Here is a 26367-nt window from a genome sequence, read left to right as displayed (position 1 = left end):
TACCACAAAAAAAAAAAAAAAAAAAAGACACAGGCTTGCTGAATGGATACAAAAACAAGCCCTGTATATACACTGTTTACAACAGACCCACTTCAGACTTAGGGACATATACAGATTGAAAATGAGGGGATGGAAAAAGATATTCCATGCAAATGGAAATCAAAAGAAAGCTGGAGTAGCAATACTCATATCAGATAAAATACACTTTAAAATGTTACAAGAGACAAGGAAGGACATTACATAATGATTAAGGGATCAATCCAAGAAGAAGATATAACAATTATAAATATATATGCACCCAACATAGGAGCACCTCAATATATAAGGCAAATCCTAACAGCTTTAAAAGAGAAAATAAAGGGCTTCCCTGGTGGCGCACTGGTTGGGAGCCCGCCTGCCGATGCAGGGGACACGGGTTCGTGCCCCAGTCCAGGAGGATCCCACGCGCCCTGGAGAGCTGGGCCCGTGAGCCATAGCCGCTAGGCCGGCGCGTCCGGAGCCTGTGCTCTGCAACGGGAGAGGCCACAACAGTGAGAGGCCCGCGTATCCAAAAAAAAAAAAAAAAAAAAAAAGAGAAAATCAACCGTAAAACAATAATAGTGGGGGACTTTAACACCTCACTTACACCAATGGACAGATCATCCAGACAGAAAATTAATAAGGAAACACAAGCTTTAAATGACACAATACACCAGATAGATTTAATTGATATTTATAGGAATTCCATCCGAAAACAGCAGATTATGCTCTCTTCTCAAGTGCACACGGAACATTCTCCAGGACAGATCACATCTTGGGTCACAAATCAAGCCTCGGTAAATTTAAGAAAATTGAAATCATATCAAGCATCTTTTCCAACCACAATGCTATGAGATTAGAAATCAATTACAGGGAAAAAAATGTAAAAAACACAAACACATGGAGGCTAAACAATACATTACTAAATAACCAAGAGATCACTGAAGAAATCAAAGAGGAAATCAAAAAATACCTAGAGACAAATGACAATGAAAACGTGATGATCCAAAACCTATGGGATGCAGCAAAAGCTGTTCTAAGACAGAAGTATATAGCGATGCAATCCTACCTCAAGAAACAAGAAAAATCTCAAATAAACAATCTAACCTTATACCTAAAGGAACTAGAGAAAGAACAACAAACAAAACCCAAAGTCAGTAGAAGGAAAGAAATCATAAAGATCAGAGCAGAAATAAATGAAATAGAAACAAACAATAGCAAAGATCAATAAAACTAAAAGCTGGTTGAGAAGATAAACAAAATTGATACACCTTTAGCCAGACTCATCAAGAAAAAGAGGGAGAGGACTCAAATCAGTAAAATCAGAAATGAAAAAGAAGTTACAATAGACACCACAGAAATACAAAGCATCATAAGAGACTACTACAAGCAACTCTATGCCCATAAATTGGACAACCTGGAAGAAATGGACAAATTCTTAGAAAAGTATACCCTTCCAAGACTGAACCAGGAAGAAATAGAAAATACGAACAGACCAATCACAAGTAATTATATTGAAACTGTGATTAAAAATCTTCCAACAAACAAAACTCCAGGACCAGATGGCATCACAGGTGAATTCTATCAAACATTTAGCAGAGAGCTAACACCCATCCTTCTCAAACTTTTCCAAAAAACTGCAGAGGAAGGAACACTCCCAAACTCATTCTACGAGGCCACCATCACCCTGATACCAAAACCAGACAAAGATACTACAAAAAAAGAAAATTACAGAATAATATCACTGATAAATACAGATGCAAAACTCCTCAGCAAAATACTAGCAAACAGAATCCAACAACACATTAAAAGGATCATACACCATGATCAAGTGGGATTTATCTCAGGGATGCAAGGATTCTTCAATATATGCAAATCAATCAATGTAATACACCATATTAACAAATTGAAGAATAAAAACCATATGATGATCTCAATAGATGCAGAAAAAGCTTTTGACAAAATTCAACACCTATTTATGATAAAAACTCTCCAGAAGGTGGGCACCTCAACGTAATAAAGGCCATGTACGACAAACCCACAGCAAACAGCATTCTCAATGGTGAAAAACTGAAAGCATTTCCTCTAAGGTCAGGAACAAGACAAGGATGTCCAGTCTCACCACTATTATTCAACATAGTTTTGGAAGTCCAGCCATGGCAATCAGAGAAGAAAAAGAAATAAAAGGAATACAAATTGGAAAAGAAGAAGTAAAACTGTCACTGTTTGCAGATGACATTATACTATACATAGAGAATCCTAAAGATGCTACCAGAAAACTACTAGAGCTATTCAGTGAATTTGGTAAATTTGCAGGATACAAAATTAATGCACAGAAATCTCTTGCATTCCTATACACTAACAATGAAAGATCAGAAGGAGAAACTGAGGAAACAATCCCATTCACCATTGCAACAAAAAGAATAAAATACTGAGGAATAAACCTACCTAAGGAGGTAAAAGACCTGTACTCAGAAAACTATAAGACAGTAATGAAAGAAATCAAAGATGACACAAACAGATGGAGAGATATACCATGCTCTTGGATTGGAAGAATCAATATTGTGAAAATGACTATACTACACAAAGCAATCTACAGATTCAGTGCAATCCCTGTCAAATTACCAATGGCATTTTTTACAGAACTAGAACAAAAAATCTTAAAATTTGTATGGAAACACAAAAGACCCCAAATAGCCAAAGCAATCTTGAGGAAAAAAAACAGAGCTGGAGGGATCAGGCTCCCTGACTTCAGACTATACTACAAAGCTACAGTAATCAAGACAATATGGTACTGGCACAAAAACAGAAATATAGATCAATGGAACAGGATAGAAAGCCCAGAGATAAACCCACACACCTATGGTCAACTAATCTATGACAAAAGAGGCAAGGATATACAATGGAGAAAAGACAGTCTCTTCAATAACTGGTGCTGGGAAAACTGGACAGCTACATGTAAAAGAATGAAATTAGAACACTCCCTAACATCATACACAAAAATAAACTCCAAATGAATTACAGACTGAAATGTAAGACTGGACACTACAAAACTCTTAGAGGAAAACACAGGAAGAACACTCTTTGACATAAATCACAGCAAGATCTTTTTTGACCCACCTCCTAGAGTAATGGAAATAAAAACAAAAATAAACAAGTGGGACCTAATGTAACTTCAAAGCTTCTGCACAGCAAAGGAAACCATAAACAAGATGAAAAGACAACCCTCAGAATGGGAGAAAATATTTGCAAATGAATCAACAGACAAAGGATTAATCTCCAAAATATATAAACAGTTCATGCAGCTCAATATTAAAAAAACAAACAACCCAGTCAAAAAATGGGCAGAATACCTAAATAGACATTTCTCCAAAGAGGACATACAGATGGCCAAGGGGCACATGAAAAGCTGCTCAACATCACTAATTATTAAAGAAATGCAAATCAAAACTGCAATGAGGTATTATCTCACACTGGTTAGAATGGGCATCATCAGAAAATCTACAAACAACAAATGCCAGAGAGGATGTGGAGAAAAGGGAACCCTCTTGCGCTGTTGGTGGGAAATGTAAATTGATACAGCCACTATGGAGAACAGTATGGAGGTTCCTTAAAAAAACTAAAAATAGAATTACCATATGACCCAGCAATCCACTACTGGGCATATACCCAGAGAAAACCATAATTCAAAAAGACATGCACCCCAGTGTTCACTGCAGCACTACTTACAATAGCCAGGTCATGGAAGCAACCTAAATGCCTATCGACAGATGAATGGATAAAGATGTGGTACACATATACAATGGAATATTACTCAGACATAAAAAGGAACGAAATTTGGTCATTTGTAGAGACACGGATGGACCTAGAGACTGTCATACAGAGTGACGTCAGAAAGAGAAAAAGAAATATCGTATATTAAGCCATAGAATCTAGAAAAATGGTACAGATGAACAGTTTGCAAGGCAGAAACAGAGACACAGATGTAGAGAACAAATGTATCAACACCAAGGAGGGGAAAGCGGGGAGGCGGGGGTTGTGGTGGGATGAATTGGGAGATTGGGATTGATATATATGCACTAATATGTATAAAATAGATAACTAATAAGAACCTGCTGTATTAAAAAAAAATTCAAAAATTAAGAAAAAAGGATAACATTTTTTTAACCGAAAGATAATTTTAAATGCTCACCTAAAAAAAAGGTGTATGTAGAAAATACAGTGCTTTTAAGAAACATACTAAAGGTGGGAATTTGAAAACAGAATGAAAGAAAAACAGCTTATTTCTCAACAAAGATGTTACATTGTTACAACTGTAGTAAGATCTAAAGCATTTTGGTCTCCATCTTTGCTTTCTATTCAGGTCAGTCCTTTGGCTTTACACAGACTAGGTGCCTGATTAGCAGCACACAATTAAATTTTGGAGGCTTTTTAGGAGATATCCCATAGGGAGCAATCAGGCAGCAATTTAAAATTAATTGGTAGTGTGGAAGGCGATTTGCTTGAACTTGATGAAATATGCAGGGGCTTAAATTAATAATGTTTCATTATTTTTCTATAATCTGGAACATTCTGAGGCTGATAAGGAGGAAAATGTAGATTCAAGTATCTTGTATGTAAATCAACTGTTTTTTCCTCAGTTTCTCTAAAATGAGATATCACCAATACTGTTTTCTAAGCTTATTATTTTTCACTTTATATAGTATTCATCTTCATATGTCAATATACATAAACACATAAAATGTTTAGGGTCTGCCTAATTTTTCATCATAGTGCTATGCCAATTTAATTAATTTCGCATTGGTGAACATTTAGACTGTTCTCCATTTTTTGTTAGTATAAAACAATCCTCAAGAGGGCCCATATCGGGACTTCCCTGGTGGTGCAGTGGTTAAGAATCTGCCTGCCAGTGCCGGGGACATGGGTTTGGGCCCTGGTCCGGGAAGATCCCACATGACGCGGAGCAACTAAGCCCGTGCACCACAACTACTGAGCCTGTGCTCTAGAGCCCGCGAGACACAACTACTGAGCCCGCGCACCACAACTACTGAAGCCCACGTGCCTAGAGTCTGTGCTCCGCAACAAGAGAAGCCACTGCAATGAGAAGCCCGTGCACCGCAGTGAAGAGTAGCCCCTGCTCACCACAGCTAGAGAAAGCCCGAAGCAGCTAGAGAAAGCCCGAAGCAGCAACGAAGACCCAACGCAGCCAAAAAAAAAATTAATTAAAAAAAATAATTTTAAGAAAAGAGGGCCCATATCAGTGTCTCCTGATACTTAGTTCAGTGTTGACTCTGATGTGTTGGGCTTCCGGATGCTGTGTTCTTCTTTGTTTTGCTTTTGGCTAGACCTCCCCTCACTGCTGTGAGCCCCAGAGCAAAATTTGGGAAAAGTAGGCCATGTTACTTGTCTATTTATTTGAAGTAAAATTTCCAAAAAGTAAGTGTATAGGTCTCAGGTCATGGTTTCAGATCACAAGGCAGTGATGTTTAAGGACAGTTTGGAAAAGAAATTCTGGTTACTAAATTCAAATCCAAACTGATACATACAAGTTGTACCATGCTGGATGTCATCTCTGAATAAGTTTCTTAATCATAATTATAATATCACAGGTTGTGGTGAGGATTCAATGACATGGTATATTGAAAGTGCCAAGCTTTTTAAGTATTCTCTTCCTTCAGATGTCAGATTCCCACAGGGCTGTGAGTAGAATTTCAGAGTACAGGAGCTAAGTGTGGTTTGGTGTTGTGCCTTAGCATGCGTCCAGGCATTATTGCTCGCCCTTCGGGACCAACAGGCACTACACAGCCGTCCTTCTCCCCCCAAGCCCATCTCATCTTCTGACCTCTCCCTCTTGCTCACTCTGCTCCACACATTCAGCTCCTTGCTGTTCCTTAGCACATCAAGCATATGTGTGCCCTGAGGTCTTTTGTTGTTTCTTTTGCCTGAGATATCTACACCCAGCTATTCCTCTATGTACGCCCTTGCATCGACCCCTGATCTGTTTCTGATTTTTGCTGAGTTTATCTCAGCAGGGACTACATGACCACCCTATTCAAAAACTGCCACCTTCCTCTGCATATACCTCTCCTCACCCCCTTCTCTGCTACCCTCCTATCCCCTTACCCAGCTTTATTTTTCTTCCTAGCACTTTTCACCACTGGCCATACTATTAATATTTCTTTGTTAACTGATTTATTGTCTGTTTCTTTTCACTAGAATATAAGTTCCATGTGGGCAGAGATTTTTATCTATTTTGTTCAATGTTATATCCTCAGGTTGGAGAACAGTGCCTGGCATATAGTAGATGCTTTTTAAGAATTTGTTAAAAGAATGAATGAATGAATGAACAGATAGTTAAACAGGAAATATATATTGTTCATTTCTGAAGTATGAAGTTAATGAAGATACCAAGTTATTAAGCCACTTTGGCAGTTATTAAGCCTCTTTGTGGCTCCCATAGGCCTACTGCCTTTAGAAGGATCTCTTGAGATATAGTTTAATACATTTTATCATCATCATGGTCATCAGAATGATGGTAAAGATGACAATGAGAGGATACATTCCGTAAGTGTGTGATGCTGCACAATAATAATGGCCACTAATGAAGGAGCATGACACTCTGCCAGGCACCACACCATGTGCTCTCCCTACATGACTGCCTTTAACCCTCAGAACTACTTGGGAGGGACTTCCCATTATCCCTGTCTATATAGATGAGGAAACAGTTTTGGAAAAGGTAACCAACATCAAGATTGAAATCAAAATCATCTGACTTTGAAGTTTACTTTTAACCACTATTCTGCATTACTGAATTTGTTGTCAGAAGTACAGAAATATTAGATATCCAAAGCTGAATTCAAGGGGGTGGGTTATGGACACGAAAAATATTAAATACTGATTGAAATGGTGTCAATATAAAATATTCACCTGGGAGATCTAAAGCAAAGGGCAAGAGTAATGGCAGGTGTTGGAGACAGAGGGCAAGGGAGTGTCACTGGTGTTTACGTAAGTTAGCAGGGGAGGGGAATCACCTGGGCAAATTTGCCTTAGCTGAAGGAACTGGTGCTAGAGGACATTCAAGTTCCGCACACCTGGATTTAGCCTGGGGCTACTGCAGAGGCTCCTGAGAATAGCCATAGGCTGGGAGTGAGTGGGAGGGGGGGGCAGAAATACCAGGCAGAGTAGTTGGAGACTTAAGGTTTATCAGTTAACTTCTGAACCAGCTTTATGAATAGTATAATTTAAATGCTATATGCCCCTGTCCTGCATAAATTCTTTCCCCATGCTTGTATCAGATTTCTTTAAAATAGCACAGACTCTTTTATTATAGATAAAGTACTCATATTGAGTTTAAATGGCACAGTCCTTCAACAGTTATTTATTGCGCACTATTCAAGGAGGGTGGTCTACAGAGCTGAAGGAAGTAAAGGGGGTGATGGGGAAAACACAGACCTCAGAGACCTCTAGTTTCATTAAAGCTAGCTTTGCTTCCCTGGTAGCTGTGAATTGATAAAATAACTTGTGCATGGAGGACTTTTATAGTAGGATCATTGCCTAAGCCAAAATATGCATATAATGCATATCATGTGAAACAAGTCCTATAAATACTATTTTTAAAAAACCTCATTATATTACAAAGGAACTTCTTTTCTAAAATACCAGATACATGAGTTATCACCATAGGGCAAGGAATAAAAATTTGTACATTAATTCTTTTTAGAGTATCTATTTTTATTCTTGTGTTAAAAAGACCTTACTGTTCCTATTTCATCCTCTCAGCTTAATCTTTCCATTTTTCTGAAAAGCAAGACGTATCATGGAATAACTTGTAAAATAAGCAGAATTTATATGAACATACACTCTTTAAATCGTGACCACAATTATAATTTAATACTTCACCATTTCAAAGGTTTTGATTTAATTTAACTTATTTCAGAGTTATGAGGGGAAAAAATGGGGTCATAAATGTAAAACTACTTACAAAATACAAGTGAAATCATTATAGAAATATTTTCATGGTATAGATATTAAACAATTAGGTAACTTACTCTAGTTATTGTTATAAGTGGAATCATAAAGCATTCTTTCCCTGCCATAACTGTATTCTCTTTTTTAGTCTCAGAATGTTAATGTTTATTTATTGCTGTTTCTCAGATATAGTTGCTGGAAAAGGAGATGGTGGAGAGTCAATTTATGGACCCACATTTGAAGGTATGTATCTTTAAATTTTGTCAGTCACATTTTAATTGATTATTCAAATTTAACAGGACTGGACGATTTCAAAACCCCAAATTAGATAGTGTTTGGGGTAATATACTACAAGTACACATACTAAAAGTGGGAGTTTAAAATAGGGTAGGTGGGAAGGCAACCCAGTCCAGTTCAGAACAGCTTTGTACATAAAATTTTTCACTTGCCTAATTATGTTATTTCTTTAGGATAAGTTTCTAGCATTAGGATTGTAGGGGTAGAAGGGAATTTATATTTTTAAGGCTTGTACTTTGCCATGCTCACACTTGGAATTGGTACCTTGATAATCATCCTACTAAAACTGCTGTTGGGGATTCTGGAAAGATGATAGTGGTGGTGGCATAGTTCTTTAATTTTTTGAAATCCCAACATAAATACAGACAAAAAACATTAGATAGGAAAACTAAAGACCCATGGATAACACAACAAAACTAGGTGACAAGGTATCTACATGAATTCCACATATAAACAGGTAAGGACAAACTACCAACAGCCACAAAATCTGCATGGTATCAGCATGTATGTGAGAGAAAGCAGGGCATCTGACAGAGCTGAGAATATAGAACTCCACAATGGGCAATAGCAGTTGAGTGCATGGAGCCCCTCATAAGGCTTGAGGAGGCTGGAGCAGTCTAACCTATATGAACTCTCAAAACCGATCTGAAAGGCCTCTCTTCCAGGAAGGAAGAAGTGCTGGGAATGGAATAAAAATTATGCAGGTATCGGGACAACAGTGACAAAGAGGGAAAGGCAACAGAGTCAGGAAATCTCAGAAAGCAAGTTGCCACACAGCTGAACAACACATGAAAACAGCAGAAGAGGGAACTTTGTGAAGTTAGGAAAACTACCTTCCTTCTAAAGCCACACCTACTTCTAAACATTGAGGAATACTAATTTTACATAAAACTAAAGTTGCATTAAAAAGCAGCAGAAATTTTCATGATTATTTAAGAAAAAAAAAAAGAGCACAGTAATATCGCTACAGATAATGAAAGTACCCTAGAAAGAAGGCTCACAGAACAGAGCAAAACTGTAACAATTTCAAAACGAGCTAAAAGACATGAAGACAATGATATAAGACAGGAAAGAACTCATAAATCAAAATGAGGAAGCTTTAGACATGAGGTTACAGAATTAGAGAAAAGAATTAACAATAAAAGAAAATTTCAGAAATGAACAAATTAGGAGGAACACAAGACCAAATAGGCAGTCCAGTGGTTAAGACTCTGCCCTTCCAATGCTGGGGGCATGGGTTCAATCCTCAGCTGAGGAAGTAAGATCCTGCATGCTGTGTGGCACAGCGAAAAAATAAAAATAAGAGAAGTAGAAGGTAGAAGAAGGAAATTTTTTTTAAACGAAAAAGAGATGAAGAAAGCTAAAAAGGATTTACAAGAAAGTGATAAATACTAAAGATAGAAAGAGAAGATCCAGCATACAGATGATAAGTATCCCTAAGGAATTAAACCAATGCAAGGGAACGGAACAAACACGAAGAATTATAATTAAAGAAAACTTTCCTGAAATAAGAAAGGATTTGATATTCTATATTTTGTTTTGGGTGGTGATTACACAACTATACCCAACTGTCAAAATGCATCAAAGTGAACATCTAAGACATATGCATTTTATTGCATGTTTATACCTCAAGTAATAATATCTGTTTAAAAACTTGAAACTACTTACTGAAAGAACACACAGCTACCGGACAATACTGAACGAGAACAACCAACACCAGACATATTTTACTAACGTTATTAGATATTAAAGAAAAAGAAAAACATTCTTTGGGCAGGTAGTGAATCACAGCAAGTGATTTATAAGGGAAAGAAAAGTACATTATCATCATACTCTTAGGCCAGAAGAAAATGCAGTAATATATTTAGGATGCTCAAGGAAATGAAAAGTGAACTGGGGACTTTATATCCAGTCAAACTGAATTTGAATTATAAAGGGCACACAGAGTTATCAACATGTAAAACTTTAGGGAATAGTGTTGTCATGAGTCCTTCCTGAGGAATCAGTGACTGTAGCATGAGTTTCATTCAGCCAAATTACAAGAGGGACCCTGAAAGAACTGGTGGTGTGCATTAATCATATAGTTACTTATAAAACTAAAATGTAATGAGGATTAAAAGGGTGAGAGTATGGTATACAATGACTATATGCTTAGTCTAACAATTTATTTTAAATGAAAGAAATGTGGAGAATATATGCAAAATTTTAAACTATTTTCAGTAAATTTTACTGGTGATGGTATTATTAATATTATTAATATTATTAATATTGGTATTAATTATATTAATTAATAATGGTATTATTAATATTATTAATATTAATATTATTTTGAGATTGTTATATACATAATGTAGGAAAAAACAAGTAAGTAATTACGGGAATTTCTAATTTCATCATTTCCTGTGTCCTTGAGAACTGGAATCTGCAATGTGGAAGAAAGGAGATACAGATGAAATACGATAGAGGTTAATAAGTAAAATATTCCATAGTCCTGAATTTGAATTAGAAATATCACTTTAAACTCAAGAAGTATCATATCTGTATCTATATCTATATCTAATCTATACCTGTATCTATAGTTCTGCCCATGGAATTTATCTGCAAACAATGACCAGCCGAGTAATGACATACACTCCTGGAATTTAGATTGTTGTTTTGAAATGTCATTTCTTGATTAAAGAAACCAGGGCCTCTGGGACAAATGGCAGATTCCAGTTCTGAGACAGGAAATTTTGAAATGAGCCTGGAACCTCAGTCATGCTATCATGGCATCAGATAGCCAGGAGCACTATTAAAGATTTACTGGGGTCATGGCAAAGGGCTCAGGAGCCAATTTGAAGAGTCTCTCACTGGCCAAAGATGAAATAATTTGAATAGTAATTACAGTTGATTGAAACCCAACAAATATTTTATATCCATGAGTTCATAATGATATTATAAAATAAAACCTACTTGCTCACCTCTGGGGGAATGATAGGAAATGAATTCATTATCTTGAAAACTGATAAATATAGGTAAAGAATCAAGCATTTATCTTGCCTTTCCTGTAGGAACTATACCAAACTGTAGATAAGGGGAAACATCTTGTTATAAAAGTATTCCAATTAATAATGAAAAGGAAAAATAAAATTAGAATGTCACCATTTTGCTGCCTCCAGGGAAATAATGGATGTAGGCATTGGCTGCATCAGTGTCTGCTAACTTCACAAAAACAGAGACAATCAGACAGTATAAGCCTTCTGTTGAGAGGACACATTACCAAAGGGATAGAACAAGAGTCTGATGAAGCTGTTGGACCTAGCTTCCAATTTGCGAGAAATGCAATCAGTTCTGCTATAATGTGTTCTTAAAAATCTGTGCTATGTAAAATCATGAAATGAAAACCACAGGACTTATGGCAAAACTGAGGTTAAAAAAAAAAAACTGAGGTAAAAAAACTTCCTCGGTGACACATTAATAAATAAGTTAATAACCTAATAAAAACAGTAACACAGTTTTATATATATTATGTGGTCAAGAAATACATCAGTACCATAATAAATAAGGCACTTTACCCTGAAAACTCCTTGACATCTGTGGAGGTGGTATGGGAAGAGCTGCAGCTTGTGAGTGATCTTGCGGTGGCGGAAGGAGCATTATCTGCAGCCAGAGGGAAGCTGTAACTCCAGATGTGGGTGGGACGCAGCTCATACGTGCTGACGGATGTGGCTGGTCACGTCTGAGGTGTGTGTGTTCCTGGGTAGCTAGCTCAGTTCAGCAGAGGCAGTTTCCTACATTCGCCTGGTGCTTCTCCTGGAGGGAAGTGCTTTAAAGCAGGGGTGAGATTCATCATGCTCAAGTCATTCCCTCCCTAATATATCAATCAAGGTGAAACAATCTGCATCTTCAACACAAGTATTAGCACAGAACCCATAGGACAGGGAACAGAGAAACCTGTTGAACTGCACCGCGTGTGCAATCGGCAAACTCTGGCCTGGGAGAAATTCCAGAGGTGAAATAGCTTAGGTTCATTAACAGATAAAGTGTAAAAAAAGAAAGGGATAGAGGTAGAACCTGTGGAGGGAAGGCTGGCAAAGTTCTTTTTCTTGGTCTGAATGGTGGTTAAAAGGGTATTTGCCTTATAATAACTTTAACAATAATTCTAACTATAGTGTTCCATGGCTTTTTGTGTCTATATTTTAATACAATGAAAAGGTTTAAAAAATAATAATCAATGGCCAAAGGAAAAGGGAAAAGTAAAAGCTAGTTTTCCTTCTAAATTCATGTGGAGACAGCTTTATCAAATGAAATCATTCAAGTGACACCACTCATTTATTTATTCATAGAACTTTAAACTCTTAGTTAGGTGCCAACATGGTACTAGGACCTTAGGAAACAAAGATAATGTGACCAAGTTTCCACACTCCAGGATTTTAGTGTTTTTGTACAGACAGACATTTAAACAGATAAAGTACAGGTGCGAACAGGCGGAACACAGGCTCTAGGAGCATGGGCTTCAGTAGCTGTGGCTCACGGGCTCTAGAGTCCAGGCTCAGTAGTTGTGGCCCATGGGCTTAGCTGCTCCGCGGCATGTGGGATCTTTCTGGACCAGGGTTCGAAATGGTATCCCCTGAATTGGCAGACGGATTCTTAACCACTGTGCCACCAGGGAAGTCCCTCCTTGTCTTTAAATGAAAGTAAACATTAATAAAAAGCAGAGAGCCTGATGCACTGTCAATATTCAATAATGCAACTAAGTTATGCAAAAGTATTTTTTAGTAGAAATAAGAACTGAAGATAATGTGGTCTGGGTAGCCATTTAAGGGCTATTCGTTTTTTTTTAATTGTGAGATTTATCTTATATAGAGAAACTGCATATGTACAATTTAAAAATAATTATAGGGACTTCCCTGGTGGTCCAGTGGCTAAGACTCCACACTCCCAATGCAGGGGGCCTGGGTTCGATCCCTGGTCAGGGAACTAGATCCCACATGCTGCAACTAAGAGTTCACATGCTGCAACTGAGACCAGGCGCAGCCAAGTAAATACATAAATAAAAATATTTTTTTAAATATATTTTTTAAAAAACTTAAAAATTATAAAGCACCCCCCCACATTACCATCTTTGTCAAGAAAGAAAAACTGCCAGCATGCCCAAAGCACCCCATTTGTCCATCCTCAATAATAACTCCATCTCCCTATTAGAGATAACCACTAACCTGACTTTTTCCTTGCTTTTCTTGTTAAACACTTGTGTATGGATCCCTAAATAACAGAGTTATTGACTATTTTTGGACTTTATATAAATGGGCTTATATGGCAGGCATTCTTTGTGTCTTGTTTCTTTAGTTCATCCCTACCTATGAGATTCATCCATGTCGTTTATAGCTGGAATTCTCTCATTTTCACTACTGTTTAATATTATGAATATACCCGAATAATCTATCCATTCAAGTACTGATAAACACTTGGCTATTTATTCCTAACGTCATGTACACAATCAACATGTTTTAAAATAAATATTTCAATGTCAAAGAGTGTTCTGCCTATGTTCTCATCTAGGAGTTTTATGGTTTCAGGTTTTACGTTTAGGTCTTTAATCCATTTTGAGTTTATTTTTGTATATAGTGTGAGGGCATGTGCTAATCTCATTGTTTTACATGTAGCTGTCCAGTTTTCCCAGCTTATTGAAGAGACTATCTCTTCTCCTCTCCATTGTATATTCTTGACTCCTTTGTCATAGATTAATTGACCATGGGTGCATGGATTTATTTCTGGGCTCTTTATTCTGATCCATTGATCTATGTGTCCATCTTTGTGCCAGTGCCATGCTGTTTTGATTACTGTGGTTTTGTAGTATATTTTGAAGTCTGGGAGGGTGGTACCTCCAGCTTTGTTCTTTTTTTTCCAAGGTTGCTTTGGCAATTTGGTGTATTTTGTGGTTCCATATGAATTTTAGGATTATTTGTTCTAGTTCTGTGAAAAATGTCATGGGTATTTTGATAAGGAGTGCATTAAATCTGTAGATTGCTTTGCATCTTTGTTTCTTAAGGCAAAAGAAATTAAAGCAAAAATAAACAAATAGCCTAATTAAACTTAAAAGCTTTTGCACAGCTAAGGAAGACATCTGCAAAATAAAGAGACAACCTACTGAATGGCATAAGATATTTGCAAATGATATGACCGATGGGGGTTAATATCTCCAAAACATGTAAACAGCTCATACAACTCCATATCAAAAAAGGAAAAGAAAAGAAAACAACCCTATCAAATGGGTAGAAGACCTGAATAGACATTTTTCCAAAGAAGACATACAGATGGCCAAGAGGCAGGTGAAAAGATGCTCAACATCACTAATTATTAGAGAAATGCAAATCAAAACTACACTGAGGTATCACTTCACACCAGTCAGAATGGCCATCATCAAAAAGTCTACAAATATCAAATGTTGGAGAGGATGTGGAGAAAAAGAACCTTGTACACTACTGGTGGGAATGCAGTTGGTGTAGCCACTATGGAAAACAGTTTGGAGGTTCCTCAAAAAACTAAAAATAGAACTACAATATGATCCAGCAATTCCACTCCTGGGTATATATCCAGAAAACACAAGAACACTAATTTGAAAAGATACATGCACCCCAATGTTCAAAGCAGCACTACTTACAGTAGCCAAGCTATGGAAGCACCCTAAGTGTCCATCAACAGATAAATGGATAAAGAAGATGTGGTATATATATATATATATACATACAATGGGATATTACTTGGCCATAAAGAAGAATGAAATACTGCCATTTGTAGCAATGTGAATGGACTGAGAGAATATTATGCTTAGTGAAATAAGTCAAAGAAAGATAAATACTGTATGTTATCACTTATATGTAGAATCTAAAAAATAATACAGGGCTTCCCTGGTGGCGCAGTGGTTGAGAGTCCACCTGCCGATGCAGGGGACACGGGTTCGTGCCCCGGTCCAGGAAGATCCCACATGCCGCGGAGTGGCTGGGCCCATGAGCCATGGCCGCTGGACCTGCGCGTCCGGAGCCTGTGCTCCGCAATGGAAGAGGCCACAACAGTGAGAGGCCTGCGTACCACAAAAAAAAAAAAAAAATAATAATAATAATAATAATACAAATGAATATATAACAAAACAGAGACAGACTCACAGATATAGAAAACAAAACAGAGACAGACTCACAGATATAGTGGTTACCAGAGGGGAGAGGGAAGGGGGGAAGGGCAAGGTAGAGTTATGAGATTAAGAGATACATACCCCTATGTATAAAACAGAAGAACAACAAGATATCTTATATAGCACAGGAATTATAGCCATTATCTTGTAATAACTTTTAATGGAATCTGTAAAAATACTGAATCACTATGCTGTACACCTGAAACTAATATAATACTGTAAGTTAACTATACTTCAATTAAAAATATAAAAAATATTTCATTAAAGCAGTTTAAGAATGCTAGGTAGCACACCCAATTTACTTTTATATAACAATAAGTAATTAGTGAATAGCTATTATTATTTAAATATGCTGGTAAAATTAGGGCAGTAGGTTTAAAAAACTGATGTTGCAGGATTCAAGTCCAATTTCTACTTGACATTATTGTCTTCAGAAAATTATACAGAAATGTCCCAAATTGTCTGCTTATTCCCTTACCAGAGAGAATAGAGGCAGTTTCCCCAAACTTGAGAAAGCAGTAGTTGCTTTTATTATAAACATCAGAATGAGTTTTATATTAAATAAATTCAGAAACTGATTTTCTTCAGCAGGTTAATTCTGATTTCTATTTCAAACAAAGTTACACCCTTAATGCTTTAAAAGTTCTCCCCAAATCACAGAATTTTTGGTAAAAATGTTACAACTCTATAAATTTTCTTTCCAATTACTTTCAGAATTTAAGAAAAATTGATCATAATATCTAAGAGCAATGACAAATACCATTTTGTTAAAACTCTCTGAATCTCTGCTTGGGCAGATTTCTATGCCATGTGATTTTCTATGAAATTAATGAGCTATTCTCTATTCCACTGAAATGAATATGGAATATCAATGTAATTATAAAGATATATTTGCACAAAAATACTTTATTTTCATTTCATAATATTTCAGACATCTTTATTCAGTTTGCAGTTTAACAAGCTAAAAGTAACCACCATAGATATGGCTTAATTGCTTTGTTGTCTTAGCTTTGAAACTTAAAATGAGAATAGTCAGCAATTGCAGTTTAAGAAAATCTTGACAGTTAATATTCATATCTCTCAATTATTCCCAGAATTTGATAAAGTTATTGAATGAAAACTTTTACTGAATTTCTCTTCTATTACTTCCTTCTGTTTTTGAGTTTGGAGGCAAATCTTATTTCATGCTGGAAATGGTTCTTCCTGAAAATGGTGGCCCAATAATCACCATATAATTCTTTTTACTTATTAATCTTACACTAAAAAAATCACTTTCCACAAAATCTTGGTCAACCCATATAAGGTTTGAAATTAAAATCTGTTTAAAGACTACTAAAAATAAGCATAAATTAACTTATTTTCATCATCAATATTTAAGGCCACACATGTGCCAAGTAATGTGCTAGGGGGCCCTGGGGGTAAAGCGATGATGAGATAAAGCCCCTGCCTTCACAAACATGAAACAGGCTGTAAAAAATTACATAAAGTGTTTTAAAGACTATAATAGAGGTCTGCAGAAGATGCTGTGAGGGGAAGGGTCTGTCTGTGAAAGGTTTCTCCAAGGAGTCATTTTTTTGTTTGTTTGTTTGCAAGGAGTCATTTTTAATATCACATTGATAGTTTGAATAAAATATTACTGCCAAAACAATACAAGAATGTTTGCTGACTTTTATTCCTAAAAAAAGGTATGTGCTTCCTTTTATATTATTAATTTCAAGTTCTTCCTTTTACATTATTTTCTTAGCACACTTGTTTTTAGCTATATTAATGATAAACTAAAGGTAAATGCTCAAATAGGTCTAAGACTTTCCAGCTTTTCTTTTTTAACAGCCCACTTGAGTGAAAGTAATATGAAACAAATAGAATATTTACAATTTGGAATATTGCTAAATATGATTGAGAACCCTTGTTACCAAGCATTGTTTGTGCTTTATGTATTACTATCAATCAAGAAAATAGAAATATTTTAGTGACCTATTGCATATTGTCTTTTCTAGATGAAAACTTCTCAATTCCTCATAATAAAAGGGGAGTTCTTGGAATGGTCAACAAAGGCCATCACAGCAATGGGTCACAATTCTACATCACACTACAAGCAACTCCCTATCTAGATAGAAAATATGTGGCTTTTGGGTATGTGCATTGTAAGTTCGTCTATATAATATTCATATATGTAAAAATGTGGTTCAAAAAGATGTGGGTAAGTATTGTACACAGTCTATGGGTAACTAAAAATAGAATTTAAAAGCCAAAGTAATACAAATACTGTAGACAAACATGTTCAGAAATAAGTATTTCATAAGAAGCTTGCTATCTATAATAAACATGGAAACCATTTAGGCACAGCCATTATAATGTCCTGTGCATCCATCCATCATCCATCCTTCTATGGATCTTCAGCCTCAAGGATATTGTCAATTCTTTTAACTATGAATAACACCATAGTTCTTAATAATGTAGATATATTTAGATGCAGAAGTGAGGTGAAGCCATTTATGTAATTGTCCATGAACATTGTGAAGACAGAGAGAGAAAATCGTCCAAGCTAGAAGTAACTTTATTTTTACTGAGCAATTTAAAATATGGAAATATCTCAGGTAATAATTACTAGAATATTATTAGCAAGATGCTTATAGGCATATGGACCTAATATGGATGGTGACTATACTTTTCATCATTCCCGTGTTTCACATCTCTGTTTGATTACTGAAATGAATATAAATTGAAGCTTACTTTGTCTTTCCTAAAACGATGTATAAGGTGTCAGAACTTTTCTGAATATTAGATTATTCCAGCTACTCCACAGGGATAATTACTGACTCTTCAGCCTCAGAAAAAATTCCAGGCCAATGTTAATTTTAAGCACAATTTTAAAAAAAATTTAAGCACAATTATTCCTTCAGTGTAATGCCAGTGATATTTCCAGGTTGAAAAAGCAGAAAGTATATTTTCATCCAAAGGAGATTTCTTTAAAGAGATGATTTTAACAGCTACATAAGATAAAATAATGCATTTTCCTCCATTTTCCCTGGTCTTAATAAACTATATTCTGATTTTGAAAATGCATTCTTCAATTATTTTTTAAATCCAAATAATTCTTACAATTTCTTAGATCTTTTAAATATCTTCCCGTCATCTTGCTGGTAGTATCTTGCCCTCAACCATATGCTTAGGTGATCCTTTATATCCTTCCAAAAGGTACCTTTCTCAAACGCAAACATGCCTACTTTAAAAACTTTAGTGACTCCTTCACCACCTCCACCCCCAGATGCATAGAGCCTAGAGTTCAGAGCGGCATTCCAGGTCCTCCACCCTCTGGCCCTGCATCTTTTTCAGCCTTCACTGCTGCTGGCCTTCTGACCCATTCATTCAACCAGCATTCTATTAGGCACCTAACAAGTGCTAGTCCCGGTGCTCAGTCCTGGGCGAAGAGTGATGTGGCACAACTTCCGCCCTTCAGGGAGCCTATACAGTGTGTTGGAAAACCCAACAACTGTAAATAAGACAGTAAGACATGAACATGCAAGCCCTGTAAAGAGTGCACTGGGAATACAGGAGAGAGGGAAAGGCAGTAAGTACCCTCCAACTCCTTAGTAAAAGCCAATGCAGATCCTACAGGATGGTAGTGGAGAGGAGGAGTGCTTGGTCTCCTTGGTGATTGCCTTTTTCCATGTGATTCATCTTTAGGGGAATCTCTCGCACTAATTCGTTATCACTAATTTGTTATCACCAACACACTGGCCTCAGGGAGGCGCTGCACTGCTTTCATTGCTCTAGCCTAAGTATAATCTCAATTTTTTCCCCTTAAGCCTCCAAGTAACAGCTGAGTCTGGGCTGAAATATTTAAACGAGACCTGACAGAACGCCAGGGGAGAAGCAGAAAAGTAATACCATAATAGGCAACTAGATAATCTGACAAAATATAACTAACTCCTTCAAAATATAACTACCTTCCTTCGCTGCTGTAGAGCTGCCTCTAGTGGAAGATGCTTTCTCTTCCCTATCATCACAGAGCACCCGCAGGTTTATCTGAGCTTCCAGAAGCCCAGACATGGTTACCAAGGTCCAGAGAGATACAGAAATTTCCTTTCCTATTTGAGACAGACCCTCCTTCCAAGCCTTAGTTTCTGGTACATGAACTTGCCTTGTCTTCAGATGGATGACACTGGGAATGCCCTTTAGGGGAGATTGCATCAACCCACAGTCTTGTTGATGGCCCTGCCCTGTGGTTTCACAGGGAAAGAATATCAAAATACAAGCCTGTAAGATCTCCATTCACACATACATAGGTCAAAGGGGTATACATTGGGGACAGTGCTGGGGAGGAATTAATTTCATTACAAGGGACCCCTAAAATGGGGAGGAGTCACGGGAAGCTTCATGAGAAGGTGAAATGAGTACTGAAAGTCATGTAGAAGTTAGCCAGATAGAGAAGGCTGGAAAGCAAAGTGAGTAAAACAAATTTTAGAAAGAGTGAAGAACCTCTGTAGAGAGACCCTAAGGAGTATCCTATCTACCAGTCATTTAGTTTGGCTAGAGCTTAGAGCCCAGGGGGAAATGGAGAGAGTAGAGGCTGGAGAAGATGAGACAGCCAAGTCCTGGCTCTCAAAGGGCTGTGGGTGCCATGCTACTGAGCACAGACCCCCACCTGAAGGGGCTGGGAAGCCATGGAGAATTTTAAATTGGGAGCAACATGACCAGGTCCTTGTTCTGAAAAAAATCTCTTTTTAGCAGAAGTGAGGAATTAATTGGCAAAGGATGAAAATGAAGGTAGAAAGGCCAGTTAAGAAGCAATGGTAACCACCTAGAGGGGTGGGATAGGGAGGGTGGGAGGGAGACACAAGAGGGAGGAGATATGGGGATATCTGTATATGTATAGCTGATTCACTTTGTTATAAAGCAGCAACTAACACACCATTGTAAAGCAATTATACTCCAATAAAGATGTTTAAAAAAAAAAAAAAGAAGCGATGGTAATAGTAGGCCATAAATGAAGTCCTAGTCTAAGGCACTGGCAGTACAGATGAGCAGGGGATAAATGGAAAAATTCAAGATATATTTGGAAATTAGATTCAACAAGACTTTATGACTATTTAGATGTTGGTGGTGAGGTTATGGGAAAGGTATAGAGCAATGGAATCTAATAGAACTTTCCACAGTGATGGAAATGTACTGTGATCTGTGCTGCCCAATATAACAGCCACTAGCCACATAAGCCACTTAGCACTTGAAATGTGGCCAGTGCAACTGAGGAACTACATTTAATTAATTTAATTTAATTTAAATAGCCACCTGTGGCTATTGGCTACCATATTGAGCAGTGAAGATCTGGAGGAACTCCTAGGATTTTGGAACTGGTTGGATGGCTGGTGCCATTCACCACAGTAGAGAATACAAGAAGGAGGATATGGGAGAGAAGATCATGAATTCAAGATGGACAAGTTATGTTTCAAGTGAAGATACCTGTATGACAGGCAGATGTCAACTCCTGAATACCAGGAGTAAGTATTCAAGCTGGGCAAGGGCTAGAGATGTAGATTTGGAAGCTTTGAACATGGCAGCTGAGCTGCAGCCAGACCAGAGTGCCATCCCTCCCAGAACAGCCTCTGGGCCTTTGCTTGTCTTGTTACCTTCTGCCTTCCTTCAGTCTGCCAAACTCCTGTTCAAGGCTTAGGTCAGAAATACACCCCCTAACTACCAAAATCAAACTGCCTCTTTGTCCTCTTGGCACACTGTCAACAACTTGAAATAGGAACTGAGTCTCACTTACTTTGTGCCCTAACACCTGTCACAGTGGAAAGGTGCACACAGTAGGTGCTCATTCAGTATTTGTGAAACCAATATGGAGAATAGGCTTCACAGCCTGTTTTTTTTTTGTGTGTGTGTGGTACACGGGCCTCTCACTATTGTGGCCTCTCCCACTGCGGAGCACAGGCTCCGGACGCTCAGGCTCAGCGGCCATGGCTCACGCGCCCAGCCGCTCCACGCATGTGGGATCTTCCCGGACTGGGGCACGAACCCGTGTCCCCTGTATCGGCAGGCGGACTCTCAACCACTGCGCCACCAGGGAAGCCCTTCACAGCCTCTTTGGACAGAGGTGAATCTGTCCATTTATTCCCTGCTCTTCATCCTCAGAATGTATATTGTGTCCTGCTCTGTGTCATGTTTTCTAATTGGGATGGCAGAAAAGAAATGACTAGAGATGGTCAGTGTCAGCACTGACACTGTCCCCATAAAGGATCATGAAATGGAAACTGCACCTTCCCCTTAACCACTGCTTCAACCCAAACACTGGCAGAGGGTACAGTCCTATGTTTAGAGCTCTCTCTCTGGCCTCTGCTGCCTTTTTTTAGTTGAGAGAACCATCAGAAGTCTAGTTCCATTCAGGGAGTTCTGGCTTGTGGCCAGCGAACATGTTCAGAGACCCAAACTAGCATGGCTCTGGGCTGTCTTTTATTCATGTATTCAGTGGATGGCAATGAGGTGCCCACTCTGTGCCAGGCACTGAGCACTAAGCAAAAGCATGATCTCTGCCCTCAGGGGAGAATCAGAAATTAATCCAAGAAGCATAGAAATAAATGTCAAATTTATCCCTGATCACTCCTATAAGGGAGAGGGGGAACTTGACATAAGCGGGGCGGGGAGGGGGGTGGTGCCTGGGAAACATCCCCCAAGGTAGTGATGGCTAAGATCTGAAGGAAGGCCAGGAGGTGACCAGGCCAGGGGACAGAGGGAGGCAAGAGCAAAGGAGACAGCTGTGGCAGGAAGGGCACATGGGGTGGTGGCTGAAGTGCTGAGAGCCAGTCTGGCTGGCAGAGCAAGGGAGCATGCTGCAAGGCACCCTCGAGGGGAGTGGGGAGGCCGGCCATGGGAGAGACCTTTGGTCTTTATCATAAGGATGATGGGAAATTACTGAAGTGTTTTAAGTGGGGCAGGTGAGACCACATTAGCATTTTGAAAAGATCGCTCTGATGGCAGTGAGGATAACAGACTGGAAGGGTCCCGGAGCAGGTGTGGAGGAGCATGGCAAAGTGGACATATCTAGAGCTATTTAAGATATTTATGACTGATGTTAATTTAATTTGTAGGAAAGAGCCTTAGCTAAGCTAGATAGGACTCAATTTAGGAATGGAAGCTAAATGTGAAAATTTATGACTGACTGAATTTTCCATTTTTTTCTCCTATATAGGCAGTTGATTGAAGGAACAGATGTTCTTCATCAACTAGAATTGGTTCCAACAGAGAATGAAAGACCAATACAACAATGTGTAATTATTGACAGTGGAGAATTTTATGCCTAACCTTCATTATCAGTATTTTCTGACGATTTATTATTGTACATCTGATCAGCTGTTTCTAAATTAAACAGTGTTAAAATTTTATTTGAAAGCTGTGGCGGATGCTGTAGGTTAGCGCTCCCAATACCCAATCCCTCCCCATTTTCCTTTCTTGCCTAAAGCAAAATACACAATTTTCCAGCCTCCTTTGCAGCTAGGAGTAGCCATGGGATACTGTTCTGGCCAGTGAGACAGCAGCAGAATGCCAGTGGTCCTGCCCCTTCCCCTCTATCCAGTCTTGAATGCAGAGAGGCTGGAGCCATGAAGGAAAGGCCAAGAGAACAACAGAGATGTCAGCCCCAATTCTTGAGCTGCGGAACCAATACCAGCAAATCCCTATGTCTAGATTTCTTGCTATCTGAGACAAATAGATCCCTGTTTGTTGGTCAATTATTGTTACTTGTAGTCAAAACCATTCTTAATTTAGCAGCAGTACCTAATGGCCTTTGAATCCTAAAACATTTGTACCTATAACAGAATGATGTTGGTGTCTGTAATTATATTTCTGCCGTAAGAAAATTGGTAAATAACCAAATAGAAGAGAGGCAACAGAAAAAAAATTCATTGTAATATTTCGTTGTTTATACATAACATTCAGAAAAGGATATACACTTTAGATGGTTTTATGAATAGAATGCTTGTCTCTGAGCCATACCAACCATATGAAAACCAAGGGCTTGGGTTATAGTCCCTGTGGTGGTGGACTCCTGAGATGTTACTGGGATCCAGCTTTATCAGCTGCTCCTTAAGCTGAGATTCTCAAACCCACGTCACCTAGGGAAGTTTTTCGACAAAGACTACTAGACCCTGTCCTTGACCTGCAGAGTCTCTAGATGTGGGACAGGGATTCTGCACATTCGCTTAGCTCTCTCCCCAGAGGTTCTTATTTAAGCCACCTGGGCACTGGTCACTTGGGAATCACTGCAAGCCATAAGCAACATGTTTCAGCCCCCTTTTTGCAGTCAGTGAGGTGCTTGCCTCTGTTAGTGGTGACCGCGCTCAGCTGCTGCCACCACTGCTGTCGAACTGCTGCTCTGCCCAGACCCACTGCACTTCTCTTGCCCTTAAGTGAAGGTTTGTCTTCCAAGCACAATCTCTCTTTGAGCTGATCTTAAGGAGACAGCCCCCTAATTGACCTGGGGCTTGCCAAAGGGAGGCAAAGGATTTTTTAAAACTTTTAATTTTGAAATGATTATAGGTTCACAAGTAATTGCAAAAACAGAACAGAGCAGCCCTGTGTACTGATCACCGTTTCCCCAGGGGTCCTATCTTACACTACAGTATAACATCAAAACCAGGCAACTGACAATGGCAGAGTTGTCATTTTATCCTGTATATTGTAGATCTGTGTGACTGGCACCACAATAAAGACATAGAACTTTTTCAGCACCACAAAAGCCTCCCTCTGGCTAGCCCTTTATAGTTAACCTACTCCCTTGCTCCCATCGGAGCTCCCATCTCCCATCTATATATACCTCTATCTTCCTCCCTTCCTTCCTTTCTTTCTCTCTCCTTCCCTCTCTCTCTCTTTTCCTGTCTCTCTCTCTCTCTCTCTCTCCCTCCCTCCCTCCCTCCCTCCCTCTCCCTCTCTTTCTAATAACAGCTTCATTGCTATTGCCATATGGTTCTATCCTAAGCTCTGAGGTGGACGGGGAGGAAGCGTACTGCCTGTGTCACGTTCTCAAGTGACCCAGGGGCAGCAGAATGTTAAGAATGTGTGTTCTAGAGCCAGACAGCCTGAGTTTGAATCCTGGCTCTGCCCTTCCCTTGCTGCATGAACTCAGGCAAGAACTTCACCGTGCCTCTACTGCCTCATCCCTAAACAGTAGTACCTACCACACAGAGCTGCTGTGAGGGTTCAGGCGATCAGGAATTTGTAGACAGGATCTAGAATATGACCAATTATGCTATAAGTGCTCAATACACGGATGATTAATAAAATCCTGGTATATGACCTTCAGGGTGTTGTCTAGGATCCTGTATTTTTAAAAAACTCCTCAATGACTGATTAACAGCCAGATCTGGGAAACACTGAAGAGGAGGTATCTCCTCTTCTACTCTTAGGAGTTTTGGCCAACCTGAGAATTCAAGCTGTTTGTATGAAGCCTCCAGATCCACTCCCTGGGCCTTTGGAGGGGTTCCTCCAGTCACACTGCCGACACCTCAAACAAAGGGGCGCTGGGCTTGCCACAGAGGCTCTCAGCAACTCCCGAAGCACGGGATGAAAGAAACTGACACGTTGCAAAGGTCCTGGTTAAAACATTACAGGCATTAGTCATGTAATAACAAGCAGCAGACCAATTCTTACTGGCAATGAACCTGCATATTGGGGCATTAAGCATTTATCTGATATTGTGAAAGAACTGGGATATTTGCATGGGTGTAAGAAACTGATGCCAGCTCCCCTTATTTTTCAGTTTGGCTGCAATGTAAAGGTAGAACTCTGCTAACCACCTAAAGGATGGCAAGTTCATGGTCACTTTGCTCACTTCCCACTTTTAGGCTGTGTAGAAACTTTAGTCACAGATTGTATATGCAGTGGTTCTTACTGCCATCATTTAAAGGTACATGCACTGATACTTCTGTCTTAGAATATATTGTCTTAGAATGATTTATGTTTAACTATATCGTTTGGAGAAACTGATTGTTACAAAGGACTCAGAAGCTTATCCCAATTAACTCCAAGTATAAGACTTTGATTTAATCAAAATGAAAGATTCTGATTTGATTAAACAGAAGGAATTCTAAATTTGTCCAAGTCTACAAATATGAGAGTAAAGGCATTCTGATGCTTTGTACAAAATGTTAGTTATGTGACCTAGCCCTAAATGCTGATATGGCAAAGTCAAGTACATATGCTCTGTCTTACACCAAGCCATGTGAATAAGCAGAGTGTGGTATCTTTTCATTTTTTTTATTTTGGGAGATTTGAGATAAATATTTTAAATTCTATCTAAAGAATATGTTTTCCTCAACTCCAAACAATGCCAGCTATTTGTTAATGAATGAATAGGCTGGCAACCTCAGGATTCCACACTATTTACATTTTATACATATTTAAAATCAGGTGTGTTTGTTTTAGTCCCAGCTAGCTAGCAAAATGGTGCCTAAATCACTTAACCTTGCATTTTCTTCATTTGTAAAAAGAACAAATAGGAGTAAAGAAGTTGTTAGCTCCCTTCAGGCTCTAAAACTTCAGTGGTTCCCTGAGTAAATTTATAAAATCAATAACAATACTATTATCTACTTTGGGGCTTCAATTTCACTAGTAAAATCGAGGTACATCTATCTCATAGTGGTTTGAGGATTGAGATAATTTGTGAAGACACCACTAATGATCCTTGACACATAGCAGAAATTTGATAAAAATTATCTTCCCATCTGGAATGTCAACCCACAAAAAACAGAGAAAGTGCCACTGATAGAAAGAACATCATCATTTCAAGAAACAGAAAGCCCGTTATGCTCAGTGTTAGCTATTCTCACTAACATACTAATTTCCAATTGACTGAATTAATTCAAAGGTATATCCTCAAAATTAAAATTAATCTCTATCAACCTAGTGATACTCTTTCC

General features: G+C 38.4%; 1 protein-coding gene across 1 annotated transcript in view; it reads left to right on the top strand.

Moving 5' to 3' along the window:
• Positions 1-22843, top strand: part of PPIL6 (peptidylprolyl isomerase like 6) — a 35162-nt gene extending 12319 nt beyond the window's left edge. The window contains exons 6-8 of the mRNA XM_007447269.1: positions 8173-8229; positions 17452-17587; positions 22644-22843. Of these exons, the coding sequence (XP_007447331.1) occupies positions 8173-8229; positions 17452-17587; positions 22644-22755 (305 nt within the window). The 3' untranslated portion in view covers positions 22756-22843. The remainder of the gene's footprint in view (positions 1-8172; positions 8230-17451; positions 17588-22643) is intronic.
• The last annotated feature ends 3524 nt before the right edge of the window (positions 22844-26367 follow it).

The sequence above is a fragment of the Lipotes vexillifer genome, unplaced genomic scaffold, assembly GCF_000442215.2.
Source record: "Lipotes vexillifer unplaced genomic scaffold, Lipotes_vexillifer_v1.1 scaffold515, whole genome shotgun sequence".
Classification (NCBI taxonomy): Eukaryota; Metazoa; Chordata; class Mammalia; order Artiodactyla; family Lipotidae; genus Lipotes; species Lipotes vexillifer.
The sequence above is the reverse complement of the archived record's forward strand: the minus strand, read 5'-3'. Positions and strand labels throughout refer to the sequence as shown.